Raw genomic sequence first — 14,490 nt, forward strand, 5'->3', positions numbered from 1 at the left:
TTTGTTAGTGGGAAGGTGAAGTCAAGATGGGGAGGTGAAGGGAGGTGCTAGGAAAGGCAGGAGGTAGCAGAAATTCAGGTTGTGAATTCAGTGTCAAACTGGTAATGAATGCGATAATCAGCTCTGACAGGGAAGTTGTATTTCTAACCTCTAACTTCCAATCTTCAGTCTTGATCTTGGCAGAAAGAGGAAAGGCTAGTGAACAATTCTGTAGGCAAAACCATAATTATTTACAACTACAGCAGAGATGTACAGTGGGGAAGGTGGAAAGGGGCCATTTGAGGACACACATATAATTAAGAATCACTGTCTTGAGGCATACATTTGGCTTATTTCTAAGCCAATCCTAGCTAGGTTGATTTCTAATCCACTGTCTTCATCATCAATATTTTTAAGCATTATTGTCTACTTTTCTGACTCATTTAATTGTAATTTTTACTTTAAAAATAAGAAAAGATCGATAACGCCAGATACCTGGCAATTACAAGTTGTTCATCATTGTGTTTCAGTGATCTTAATGACACATGCATATGGAAGGAGTGCTATTCTGTTACTAGACTAAAATATTTTAAAATCAGGAGTGATTCAGACCAATACTTACAGTTTTAGAATCTGTTCTAAAACATTCTTTAGAGGAATGTGGCATGCATGAATAAAGACCTTTTCAGTAAGGTAATCAGCCACAAACCAGTGTTTTTTCATGCAAAGCTTTTTATTCATTAACATGCTATGGACCAAAGAAAGAAAGAAAGAAAGAAGAAATAAGGCAGTGTAATACTCATTGGTTTCAAGTTACTTAGATGGTTTTTGTGGCATACTGTTTTATCCCATTACACTATATACTGCCTGTCTCGGTGCTCTGAGCAATCCTATTTAGTAATGTATAGCTTCTTCAACATGGCTGTGGAGCAGGCTGTACCTAAGCTGTGTACCTAGCCTGCCTCTATGGTATGTTGGGTGAGAAGCAGCCCCACAGCGTGATTGCTCCTCAGATGGCTATCTGGGGTGGTATCTCTTTCTTTATTGACTGTAGAGAGAAGAAAAGATGACTATCCAGATGCCTAAAGCAAGTGACTCAAGCTAGGTGGGGTTGAAACCCTGAATTCCTGCCCTCATAGCAGCACCCTGTTCAATCGACAGCCTTGAGAGCTTGTTACAGTCCAGAACAGAGCAAACTTCTAAATTCCATTGGATTGCTACATCCCTACGCTTCAAGGCAAAACAGCTTTTACAAGATCTGCTTAGAAGAATAGGCCTATGTCTTACACTACGCAAGTAAGGAGCTTTGCAAAATGTGTTATCTATAACAAGGGAAACCAGTTGCTTCATTCTGTAGATTGAAGAAACTGGGGCAAGGGACCTCGGCAGGTCTAGTTCAGTCACTGTTCTTTAGGGTACGACACCTTATTCTGCTATTACTTTAATATGTGATATTCCACTCCATATAGGGGCAGGATGTTTCCCACCAATGTCAGTGTAGTCAGATCGTGTCTGTGGTGAATAAGGATGGAAGAAAGGAGTCCTTCATATTTTCATCTTGATAACAGCTTTATTACTCGTGCATAATTTGGCTCTGTTTTCGTGTGAACATGATATTCAGGGCTTACTTCATGGACTCTGTTTAATTTGGACCTACAGTCTTCTGGTATCAGGTCTAATTGTCTTGCTGCAGTGTTAGATTTCCTAGGACAGGATTCCAAAGCCTGGGCTGCAGCAGCAGAAATTTCTAACTTCAGATGCCTGACTGGCTAATAATTTAAGCAGTTCTTAAGACAGATGGAGAACAGCAAGGTTTTATCAGCAACAAGCTTGTCACAGTTTCTTCTCAATGATACATCAAGGTCAAACATTTGGAGCAGCTGAAGAGGAGACTGCCCATTTCAAAGCTCCTTTGTTCATAAACTTCCATGGCCAAAGCTGTACGCTTCCTAGGCTGTGAAGAAAGTTAGATTTATGGGTTTTTTAAACATAGAAAAGATATTTCAGCAAATACTGTAGAAAAGCAAAGCAGCTATTCAAATATTAAAGCACTTTTATTCTTTAAAATAATAGTCAGTTTTTCCCCAAAGCTTAAAATTGGCAGTATCTCTTTGACATTCCACTCAAACCAGAAAGCATCTCATTCTTACACAGTTTGTACGCATCTGTAGAGGAAGCACCCCCACACAGACTACTGGATGATATTAATGGTCCTGGATACCAAACTCCTCCTGCTCCAAAACAAATAAAATATTAAAAAACCCCAACAACCAAAAGGCACAATTTAAAACATTCCTGGAAACATCGTGGCTCTGCCCTGGAGATTGTAAGTAGGTCCTGGCCAAGACCTCGAGTTCACCTATAGTATTACATAAACAGTCTGGACAGTGGTTCACTAACCAGATGTTGGATCGTATCCAGGCTGTTTCCCATCTGCCGTATCCTGCTCCTACCCGTGCACACAGCGTTTTCAAAGACAGAACTAACCTCTGCTGCATTTGGTGAGATGCTTGATTTAAAACTTCCACGCTGAGACCAAGTGCTCGACTGAGGCTCTCGGGCAAGAGGAACGGCGCGTGTCAGTGCCAGATGCCAGCCTGGATGTCGTGTGCGAGCCCTGCTGCTGCGGCAGGGCTGGACACGTGCAGAAGAAGACTTCGGGGCTATCTTGAGTAAAAACCTGAGCTAGTTCTGGAGGCCTGTTGCCCTCGGGGTAAGCAAGGTCCTAACTGTAGAGCTTAAGAGCTCCGCTGGCCTAAGTCCATCCTTGGCGCTTAGGTCCCTTTCAGGGTCTGTCCCCAAGAGACCGCTGCAGGTGACAGAGGGAAGGTGTAGCACAGCGGGCGATCTGTCCCGCAGGGCGGTCTCACATCCTGCGCCCGTACGGAACTGCGGAAACACTTTTCTTCACTGCAAGCTCTGATTTATGGATCTGACAATGCCATTTCAGTTTCCTTCACTGCAGCTACAGCCTATATGTTTCACAGCTTTCTGAGGCCACTAACAATCGTTACTTTTATCTAAACTGATGATAGTTGAGGTCAGCGGAAGTTAACCCAGTGCTTATCAAATTAGCATCTGTGCATATACACAAACCCATGGCAGAAGAAAAGAGGTTTATTTTGCATTTCAAAGCACCCTTTTGATCTAGAACAGTGCCATCATTTAAGGGGCATTTTTTCAAGTTATTTACTTATTTATTTGTAATTAATAATAAAAATCATTATTTTTTAAACCTGCATGACCGTTCATTTTCTGGATTCTTTTTGCCATCAGAGTATGACATGTTCGGTTTCATGACTCCTTAATCAGCTATATTCACTATCTAGATTTCTTTTTTCCTTCTTCCTATGATGAACTAAGTTCACCAAACTTGGACTCCTGGTTTGGCTGCAACCTTAATGTCTTCAGGTACCTTGTACAGCTATAAAAGCTCATGCAAATAATCTGCGTTGCACTTTCACTTGACTTATTATAAAGCATGAGAAACAAACTGGAGAATCACATATATAAGAATAGAGTGATCTGTCACATTTAGTATCATGTTGCTAAATGATACAGTTTAATTTTTACACCATCATTTGCACGTGCTAAAAGCGAGCCCCTCTAAGTAACCCTGTAAGTGAAAGCTGAGATGCTTTCTTCAGAATTGCTTTTGATATTTTCATGACAAGATAAAAAAATCAAGGTTAAAAAAATTGTGCAGTTCTTAGGTAAAGTCTCAAGTGAACAATAGGTTTTGGTACACTTATGAGAAAATACTGCTTGATACTATGTTACAGTTTTCACAACTATTTGAGTAATATTTTAACTTCTGGTTCAGTTACATTTAATTGCAGTTAAAGGGGTATGCAGAAGCCAGTTAGATTAACTACTGAAGTGCTCTCCTTAGGAGTAACTTTGAAGATAAATGCTGGAAAAATAACCAGGGCTTTCAGATATGACAAAATAATAACTTACCTGCACTGCTCCAGTAAATGAAACAGCGAATTTTGTCTGTTTGTTAAAAAACATACTATACAAGTTTTGGTTTGCCCATTTTTTCCTTCAGCGCTGCAGCACGTTGAGCGTTGCCAGTGCCTCGCAGAACATTTCCAGGGAATAAATTCAATCACCTAATTAAGAGCGGTAAACGGTCACAGTGGGGAAAAAAAAAAGTTTGTTGGTATAACCAGTGGTAAGTACCCAGGAATTTGTGGTTTATAATGCACATTCATAATTTGGCTTTGTTGATTTTGCAGCGATGATAGAGATATAGGTGGTTTGGCCCAGTTTCTGCTAGTTATTCAAATAGCTGCAGGAATGAAAACAAAGCCAAGAGGCAAAAACATTATAAAAATGGATTGATTAATTTTTAATAATTGCATGTGTGAGGTCAACTCGTGCTGAAGAGGGAATGTGGAAACAGGAGAAAAGTTCTGACTTCACATCCAGACTAACTGAAGGTAAGCTCGGGCCCAATCCTTAACCAGGGAGAGGGACACAACTCTGAGGTCTAAATGCCCTGAACTGCTATCTAGAAGAACAGGCTTTTATTGCTTCTCTGATCTTACTACATGGCATGTTTCTACCAATGATGGAAGTTCGTTAGCTTTATTTTCAGGTCAGCTCTAAAAATGCTTCAAGGAAAAGAAAAAAAAAAAGTAGTAAAAATACTTATCTTGGAGTTATTAAAAAGCACTTATCTCTCCACTCATAAAGCATACGTGCTCTCTGTCTGATTTAAAGATTCTGTAAATGAACAAACCGCCTCTCTCACAGCCCTTCCCTGTTTTCATCCCATTCCTAACTGTTAAGTCTCATGACTTCTTTTCTCCTGCAAGGAAAAAAAGAGTCAAGTACACAACTGTGGCAGTTGGCCAAGATCATCACAGTCCCCTCACGCAGCCTTGTCTCCACCTGGTGCCTCTTCATCGCTTCCTGCGAATCTGTACACTGCTGCTACCACCACTCCACACCTGGAGCCAGATGGTATTTTCCTTATAGAATAAGCCTTCCTTTTTCTTGCTGTAGATAAGGCAGCAGTACTAATTTCTGCTGCTTCCAGACCTAAGGTTCAGAGCAGGAGGAGAATGCGTGTATTCCACTAGCCTAACTTTTATAAAACAGCCTGTATTATGCACAAACAGAAAAACTTCAATGTATTTTTATGTCAAATAAAACTCACTCAAAAAGCCTCATATTCCACTTTAATTCTTTAAAAGAAAAGAAATGCAAGGAAAGAAAAGGAGCCAGTCTGGCTTGATTTGTTGCCCGCATATAAGCATCTGGCGTGATACAAAATGCCCTCAGGTACCCCTCCTAGTATCCAGCTGCCGGTCCAGAATGTCTTTGATCTCCTATAGGGCCTCACCCCCATCTGCCAGCCCCATGTGCAGCTCTGAGAAGCCCTAAGACCTAAACCAACAGGAGACAAAAGGAGACAAGTGGGGGGTGAGTTTCAAAATGTTCCAAGTCAGGTTATTAACCTAAGAACACCTTGGGATATCCCAGACCACACCACATGCCTGTGTGGGTAACTGAATCAAATTCAGGAGGCTTAGAGGAATTTAGACTTTAAAAAATAGCTTGCAATATTTTAATAAGAGATCCTCACAGAGCTGTGAAAGGGGAAAAGATACAGACACTTTAGTAATACAATAGCAAGTAAAAAGGATGACATTTAACAAAGAAGAAGAAGAAGAAAAAAAAAAGAGAGAAAAGTATTTCTTTTTCTTTGAAAGATTCCTTTCAGGGGAAATGAAAAAGGATGTATGACCATGTGTTTTCAAGACTGTCAGAAGTGGCGGTTACATAGTGTTCAGCCACTACTATATTTGCAAAGAACTAAAAAGAGGTAGAATTAATCAGAAATGTAGAAAATAAGATACACAGTTGGTAAGAACATCCAATTCTGTTTCCACAACACTGGAGCCTTAAAAGCATCAAAGTAAACACCAGACCCACATCTGTCTGAGGTAAAAAAAGGGGAAAAAAGTCGAAATCTGGGTGACTGCTGCTTAGACCTCATGAATGCTGTGGATTCTCCCAGTTTACCACCATAAGATTAAAATCAAACCGTAAATTGTATTTCATTGGGTAGTTCACATCAAAAGCTCATAAAAATCTTAAAGATTTAATGAAGTGAGTTCAATGCATATAGATCTACTAAAGATGTTTAGGAATGCTTCTGCTTGGTGATTCAAATTAGTACAATCAGAGGAAGATTTATATTAACCCTTTTTTATAAAGCTACCAGCAGTAAGACTCATACAGTATTTCTTTTTAAATCTTATCCAGAAATTATATTAGTGATTAAGGCAACATTCCTCAAGATGACATGAAGACATCATTGATTTTATCCTAGATTACAGAACATACATAATCAGAAGAAGGGATAATGTTTTCAAAATCAACTGAAAAACCTCAGGACCCTCCTAGAAGCTTAAATGCTTCAGGAAAAATAAAACTATTGTCTCTACCTTTGACATGAGTAAGAAAAAGAGAGAAGGGAAAAAAAAAGCCATCTCCTCATGCAAGTATTCAGAAAATTGCATAGCACCCTATCTGGGAAATCCTACCAGCGTGTCCGATCCATGCTTTGTGCCTATTTCTCATGGCAATCTTTTATCTGGGAACAAAGCCACACTTGCTGAAACAGCTATACTTGTATAAAGTAACAGCTTGTCCAATAAGCAACAAAGGACAGTTTAGTTCTCAGTACAAATAACCTGGCTAATGCTAGATGAGCTTGCTCAAGAAACAGAGCAACGAAGCTTCATTCTCAAATCAAGCTGAACAGCCTGGGTACACCAAGCTAAGGCAGCCCCAGGCAGCTCCGGGATATCCAAATAAACTTGTTCAGAACTAGCCGGGATACGTGCCCAGCTCTGGCCTGTACGTACACCTCAAAGGCTGCAATACGTAACATCACCTTAGCGGCATTTGAAGATCCGACTTTTAACTTCTTCACGTAAGACTGGCCTTTAAAGCCCAGAGAGGTGGTTTCACTTACCTTGACTATGGCATCCCGCGTCACGTATCTCACTACAAAGCAAGAAGTCCACAACTCCAGAAGAGACGAATTGCCCAGGAGCTCAGTCAAGAGAAAGGGATTTGCTCCTATAAGGCAGTCGCTACGTACCCGCGTCACATCAAATGAGGCTAGATTTCCTCCGGAACAATGTGTAGGTCTCTGTCTGGATGTACTTCTACTATAACGCAAACTACTACTGTGATAAGCTGGTAAATAAGGGAAAGCAAAGTGATAGTATTAATTTTAGGAGGTGGTCAGATACTGAAAAGGATAGTGGTACCTTGTGGTACACTGTCAGTAACCAGAGACAGAATATAAATTACATACGAAGAGTATGAGAGTATATGAGAGAATATGGTCATTGCCACAAATAAGGAATTATGTCACTCTCACCTTATTTTTAAAAACAGATTTAAGCACACTAACAATCGAACAATGAATTTATTTGCAGGATACATTTATCATACATAGAAAACAATACTTATTGTTTGGTTGATTAAATAGAGAAAAAAAACCAAAACAAAACCACAATACATTATTCAAAGTGTTCCATATATTTGTTAGCTGACATTTTCAAAATGAAGCTTTCTTTTTTTCTTTTTTTTTTTTTAAACATGATCATGAACAATGCATAGTGGGAACAAAGGGTCTAGAAATCTAACATTCCACAGCTGTGAGTCAGCGTGAAAAATAAGGCTACGTAGAGGAAAAAACCCACAGTGAATTTCAAAACAATACATATTCCATTGACAGGCTTCAGATAAGATCATCTGGGCAGATGAAATCTAAAAGCAAAGTTATGTGAGGAAAAGAAGAATTTAAAATATTAACAACCAACTTGGGAAGGAAGACACTAGATTTCTCTAGTGATGGCTTGGAAATAGCCTCCAGGCTTTCAAGCGAGTATCAAGTGAAGGTCAATTACACTATGATGCCGCAAAAACCAACCCAAGATGAACATCTAGAGGTGAGAAATATCCAAGTCCAATTTACTAAATAAGCTACAGCTACCCATACTGTTTACTCAGCACATATTTATTAATGGAATGACACAGTATTAAAAAAAAAAATAAAAAAAGTGTGAATACCAGTCACTGAATGATTCAGTGAAGGGCTGGAAAACATATCTGCATGCTCTGAAACGTTAATTACAAGTTCTCATCACGTTTCATGCCCATGTAAATGGAATGAATGGAATTGCAGTGTCATATCCTGCTCTTTGTTCCCGTCCTTTCACACTGGGTCAGCAGTGGGAAGGTCTCATAAAGCTGCCATAAACTGAGGCTCTTCGCTGCCCTTAGTCGCTGCCATCTGCTCTTCACATGAGGGGAGTGGATGAGTCCAAGGAGCAAGTGTCACAGAGCTGCCATTTTCTGGCAGTCTTTAGTACAACACTTCCCAAATGCTGCGTTAATACAGGATACGTGCCCCAGATAACTCAGCCACATTCAGCAACTAGTCTAGTGTTACATGAAATTCAGGATAAAGAGGGTATAAAATAACTGCTAATATTGGATCTTACCTGAAGCTTAGATTCAGCTTCCTTACTCACAAGTTACAAGAACAAAGCTGAAGCAAGACTGGATGTGGGAACTGGTCTGAATGCAGGCGTATAGAATGCATATTTTACAAATAACTATTTATTTCTAGAGTTTAACTCACATCTTTTAAAAACAATTAAATACAGACTAGGCTACATAAACCCTTACAACCCTTCTTCATCTCTCATAAAAGATAGCCAGATATAAATTCAGATTTTTCAGATAAAAGACATACAGAATTTATTTAAAAACTTACTTGCTACAGGTCACCCTTTGCCATCACATAAAATGCATAGGAAACTATTAGAAAACTTGGATTGTTGATGTTCTAAACAACAAAAATATATCCTTATTTAAGAAAGCTGAAACATCCTGACTGCCATGGGAAGGTCTGTCCTGAAAATGTTATTTCTTCAGTATACTCTACACAGTTTCACTCAGGCCAGCTATCATCCAGAACAGAACAAATAGCAGCATTTAAAGAGTGATGGATCCTAAGGCTGACCTCTTTTAGTCACCCTGAAAATCTGTTTACCATGCTTGTGGCTGAGGCCTCACAGAAAGCAAGAAACATATTTTAAAGATCAGCTGAACAAAACTCATGCAGCTGTGGTTACATTATGTCAATCACTTGTCTTCTGTTAATAACGAAATTAGATCAGTTATGGGAGAAAAACATAGCTGCAATTTTAAAATCCAGAGAAAGCCATGGAATTCATAGAGAGAAAGAAAAAAAGGCTACAGTGCAGAGCATGGAGGACTGGTGTAAGTTATCCCTAAAAAAGGAGCAGTACAGACTGTGGCTGGGTATGTATCCATTATATCTATGTACACATGTATACACACACATATACACAAATGCAGAATAATCATCACTGAAAAACATAACCATCAATACAGTTGCTTGTTTCATTCTAAATAAAAAGGATGAGTTAACAAATTTTCCACTGTGGCTTATAAATTTGGGCTGACTAATCTGCAAGTTTGTCTATATTTTTTCTAGCAAAGTCTCTTTCATTTCACTGGAAGCATGCTGGTTTTAATTTCTTAAGTTAGCAAAGAGCATGTAACTTCCCACATGCTAAGAAGTTAGCCTCTTTCATGTCATATCATGCATTAGCAGAACATGCTATAGAAGTCTTTGCTGATATAAAAAAAATTCTCATAAAAACCAAATCAGAACAATGACTAATGATAATTATGGAATTCTGGCAATTTTCAAGTAAAAACTATGTATAACACTTCCCAATGTTAGATATTATTTTTTCCATCTGATACAGATTTAAAAATTCATAGTATATACATAAGTAGTGGTATCCATCCAATCTTTCAGAGTGATGTTTCATATTCCAGTCAATATGCCCTATAATGATATCGATGGATTCTGTATTAAAGAATACATTACATTCTGAGGGGCTATTTAGAATGAGAAGTGGAAAGATTTCATTTTAAGGAAAGGCTTCCTTTTAATTTTTACAAATACAGAAATAGAAGAAACATCGCATACACTCTAGAGTAAAAATCTGACACACAAAAAATGTGCTGTGTCATCCTGTGTTCTCTCTTGCTAAACAAAGAAAAACCCAGCAAAACCCCTCCCAGTAACTGTATGTATGGCACTTGCTTATCAGAATGTAATCCATTTGTTAGGATTACAGGAGAATGAAATGGATCCACTGAATAACTTTTTCTTCAGGGCGTTGTGCAACTTAACTATTACCTTTGCCCACAGATGATCTAAGATGCGCTGGGTCACCATTCATACCCAGTTTGCTTCAAGTCTTGATTCAAAGCACCCATTCATACTTAAATTGACCCTTAGTAAAATCCCAGCACATGGAGAAATGGACTCATGAATTATTTTTAAACACTTCTAGTACTATCTCTCCCATAAAAGACAACCAAGGTCTTTACAGTGTACCAGCGTGTCCATTTTGCTAAAACCATGACTGACGGCTTCTCCACCCTCTTTTTGATTATGAGGTCAAACCCAGACTGAAGTTCTACTTAGTGCAGCTGTGGCTTTCAGTGATTGTGTAAAGTGAAATAAACTGGATTTAGTTTCCTTTGATAAAACATCATGTTTTAGTAGCACATAAATAACCAGGAACAACCTGCCAGCCTGATTATAGCAGATGTAACTTGTGTGTGTTAATTCAGCAACTTTGTTTTTTTTAAATCTCTTGCCTTCATCTCTAGGAGCGTACTATGCTAAAAGACTGTCCCAAACAGCTGTAGTCAACACGAATATATGAAATATCAAACTTGAAATGTTTTTCACAGAATATTTTTGAAATCACCATAGATGCATTTGTTGTTGCTTTAGATAATACGACAGCACTGCAACTCTGATACATAAATAGCAGCCATTTTGAAAAGTAAGTATCACGTCTTACTAAATTGCATTAAAACTCCTAAGTGCAAATTAATTTTGTGCACTGTGGATTGGACAAGACCCAGAGAGAGAGGAAAGTGGCACAGAGGCACTGAACGGAAGAGCTCAGATTAGTAAGCAGCCACTTAGGTGAGCGAGCAGGTTCTGGAGCACAGCCTCAGAGCCAGGCTCTGGGCAAGAACCAGGCTGCTCCCGTCCCTGTTTCCAGGAGTCAGGATGAGTTAAGACTTTCAGGGCGTCTCCGGAAGAAAGAGAAGCCCACCGGCAGTTTCTGATAGTTTGTTCTTCCTTTCTTGCAGTTTGTGTGACTTTTAGCAGTCCCCAAAGGGCCTGACTCACGCGGGATTGACTGGAGGATTTACTCTCTCTTACCGGGATCGGTGCCGACATGCCTGGGTTGAAATGACTGAAAATGAGGGGGACGGACCTGCCATGCCACCCCACAGAGGTAAACTTCAAGAGGCCTGTGACAGCACTGGAGACCTAAGTGAACTAACATGACAACAAATAAACAAACACGCTCTCTCATTACTGCTTGCATCACGTTAAGAAAAGAATACATCCTAACTAAGTGTGAAGGCTACTGTGTAAAACTACCGTCACACACACATCAGTGGGCAAATGCAAACATCAGAGTTACGAATCCGTGCACTAGCATCAGGAATTGGGCTCAACCCCGCTTTTAAAATTACCCAGGACTTTTTTTTTTGTTGTTCGTTTGTTTAAATATCAGCCTATATTGAGGCAAGGCTCTGACTGAACCTGATTTGTATAAACTAGGCAATATATCATGGGAGGACATGACGGTCAAAATATAATCTGATTGGGTACAAAATATTACAGACTTAAAAGAGCTTCAAAGTATGTCAGACATACTTCGGTCAGCAAAACACTGACTGTTCTTCCACTGTTCATTAAAGAACAAGCATATGGTCTGTATTCATCTCAGAAAGCAAAGACAAATGTTTAAGTAGTTCAATTCACGATCATATTCTTCCTCTAATCTTCTGATCCAAGACCTGCTTCAGCTAAACATCTTTGTTAGCTATCTTTGAACAGAATGAATCCTAGCAAAGGAAAACAACCCTTTGAAAGACAGAAAACCATCAGTGAGTTACTGTACATATTACATGCATAGCATCAGAAGATAGACACCATAAAAACAACAGGTTTCACTTTTAACTGTAAACAGGTATAATACAGTATTATTTTCTGAGTAAAACAACACAAACATTACTTATCACTTAGGAATAATTGTGCACAGCATACTTCAGCACTCAGAAACTAAATTTGAGTTATCTTGTAGCTATTGCTGACAAATATTGCCTTTAAAAAAATCTTCAGCTGCGTAAGATCATATACAACTGAACATGTAAGAAACACAGACATGTGGGCTTTGTTATCCTCCCGTATGCCTCACTTTTAACAGACATTGGCACTTCTCATCTACATCCCGAGGACAACATGCTTCCAGTCATTTTGGCTGGCTGAAAAGGAAAGTCACTAACCCATATGGCCTCTCTCTCCTCATTAACACATGGTAAGCATTTATTTAGCTTTTCACCATTTTGAGAACAGGCTTTAGGGCTTCTTAGAGTCCAGTTTGGTGGAATACCAGATTTGAAAAACAAAAGCAAGACTATGCTGACTGAAAATGATGACAGCCCACACAGATTTTCTGACAATTATTCAAACTATAAAATAAAACCTAAGTGGTTTTTTTCTCCCACTTTACAAACGTTTGAGGCCAAATAATTCCCGTATTTTGAGATCCAAATTAATGAAGTCTTAGGCTTTTTCCTGTGAAATTTTACAATGCAACTTCTCCAAAATTAGTACAGTGCTTCAAGAGTATATAAAAAGGTTCCTACTTCTTTCTATTAGACTCCTATGACCACAGGCACAATGTTGTACAGTTTTAAATTAAAACGGCAGCCACCAGTGATTGTTCTTTCAGTGTCATTTTAAGGTAATTATTTCAATCTCAGCACTGAACAAGTTTTAAAAGGCAATGGATTCATTATTTCTGTGTACTTTGAAAACTGATGGAAGCGTATCCAATGTTCTATCGTGCTGTCACCATCCAAAGTCCCAGTGCAACATTGGCAGCCAAAAGTGCGCTACCAGCAAGCAAAATTAAAAAGCCAACAAGCTCTCTGTTTTGTTTTTCTACAATCAGGGAGCTCAGAGTGGCTTCCAGGAATGAATTTAATATCCACTGACCATCCAAAGCGAAACACGGTACAGCATTGATAACTGCCAGTGCTCCTGACAGTGAAATTAGGTACCTGGTTGACATTAGTTAAGGTTCATGAATAATATCCAAGGAAATGTAAAAAAAAACAAACCAAAACAAAACATATTTTTTATTTCTAGTATGCAGACAGAGACATATGAGGATTATTTGGTTTAGCTGCCATTCTGCTTCACAGAAATTATATGAGTACAATAAATTTTACATCGTTAACATACCAGCTCAGAGAATGGCCTTTATAGATTCATTTGGTTTTAAGCAGTAGGTTTGGATACTTAAACAACCTGCACTCTTCACAACTCGGACGAAAGCAGGAGACAGCAAAACCACACTTAATACCGCCCATCCTCCTCCTTGCTTTGTGTGGTTTTGGAGGAAGGTTATAGCTCTGACACTATGCCTGAAGTAAGGAGGTATTCTAGACCTATGACCTAAGTATGAAATAATGATTAGGAATATTTTCCAAAACACTCCCTCGCTGGAGTAAGTAAATGGCTAGAATATGATTGGAAATCTGGCCTCTCTCTCTTACTTACCTGTTAGCCAGAAAAGCTGAGCGGATTTCTGTACGTGCATGTGCATGTGAGAATGAGGCAAGGGTAGATCATTTTTATTGTTGGTAAAGGCTTGCTAACTTTAATACCTACCTTCATCCTGTAGTGGCCGGACAAGAAGACGTATGACTCAGAAATCAACTGGGTCAGTGTGAACCTTGGCATGTTCCCAGAAAAGGGGAGCTTATGTAGCATCTTTAGTTTTATGGACTAAACTGAACTACACTGTTTAACTGTTCTACAGCCATGCATAAACATTTCAGTTTCTAAGGCTAAGGGTTCTTAGAGTGGCCATATTCAAGCCTACTAACCTTTATGTATGCATATATATATCATCTCATTCATTAATAATTCAGTTATAACTGAATTATCTTCCTGCTTTTTGAATAGGCTAAGTTCTTTTTTGTTGAAGAAAAAAACCCCCCAAAACAATCACCACTATACCCTGCTATTTAGTTCAGTATAATGACACAAAAATGATAAAACTCTGACATACCAAAGCTAGCAATAACATCTCATTTGTCCCACCGTAAATTCAGGCTTACTTTGACTTTCTTGTCAGAGCTGTTAAGACTCACTCTCAAGAAAGAGTTAAAAAAAGCACTGACTAAAAATATCCTGCTAAGCACAAGAAAGTGAGAAATTTCATTTTGAGCTTGGCACATGGACAATAATCGATGCAGAGATGGGATAAAGATGTCAAAACTCTACAGAAATGTTTCAGAGCATCCTGTCTAAAATGATATCCAACT

The 14,490-nt window shown here is 38.8% G+C and overlaps 1 protein-coding gene across 13 annotated transcripts in view; it reads right to left on the bottom strand.

Annotated features, from left to right (window-relative positions):
- Nucleotides 1–1,529: 1,529 nt before the first annotated feature.
- Nucleotides 1,530–14,490, bottom strand: part of MBTPS2 (membrane bound transcription factor peptidase, site 2) — a 43,404-nt gene continuing 30,443 nt past the window's right edge. Inside the window, exons 11-13 of one of the 13 annotated variants that reach the window (XR_008576865.1) lie at nucleotides 6,974–13,218; nucleotides 2,130–2,213; nucleotides 1,530–1,933 (exon numbers count right to left, since the gene is read on the bottom strand). Coding sequence is in view for 2 of the 13 variants with exons in the window: in XM_054823970.1 (XP_054679945.1) it covers nucleotides 12,996–13,218 (223 nt within the window). In the remaining 11 variants the exon portion in view is untranslated. Of the gene's footprint in view, nucleotides 13,219–14,490 lie in introns of all 13 variants that reach the window. The other 12 variants (XR_008576861.1, XR_008576866.1, XR_008576862.1 and 9 more) reach the window with 12 other exon arrangements.

Source organism: Grus americana, chromosome 1 (genome assembly GCF_028858705.1).
Source record: "Grus americana isolate bGruAme1 chromosome 1, bGruAme1.mat, whole genome shotgun sequence".
Lineage (NCBI taxonomy): Eukaryota > Metazoa > Chordata > Aves > Gruiformes > Gruidae > Grus > Grus americana.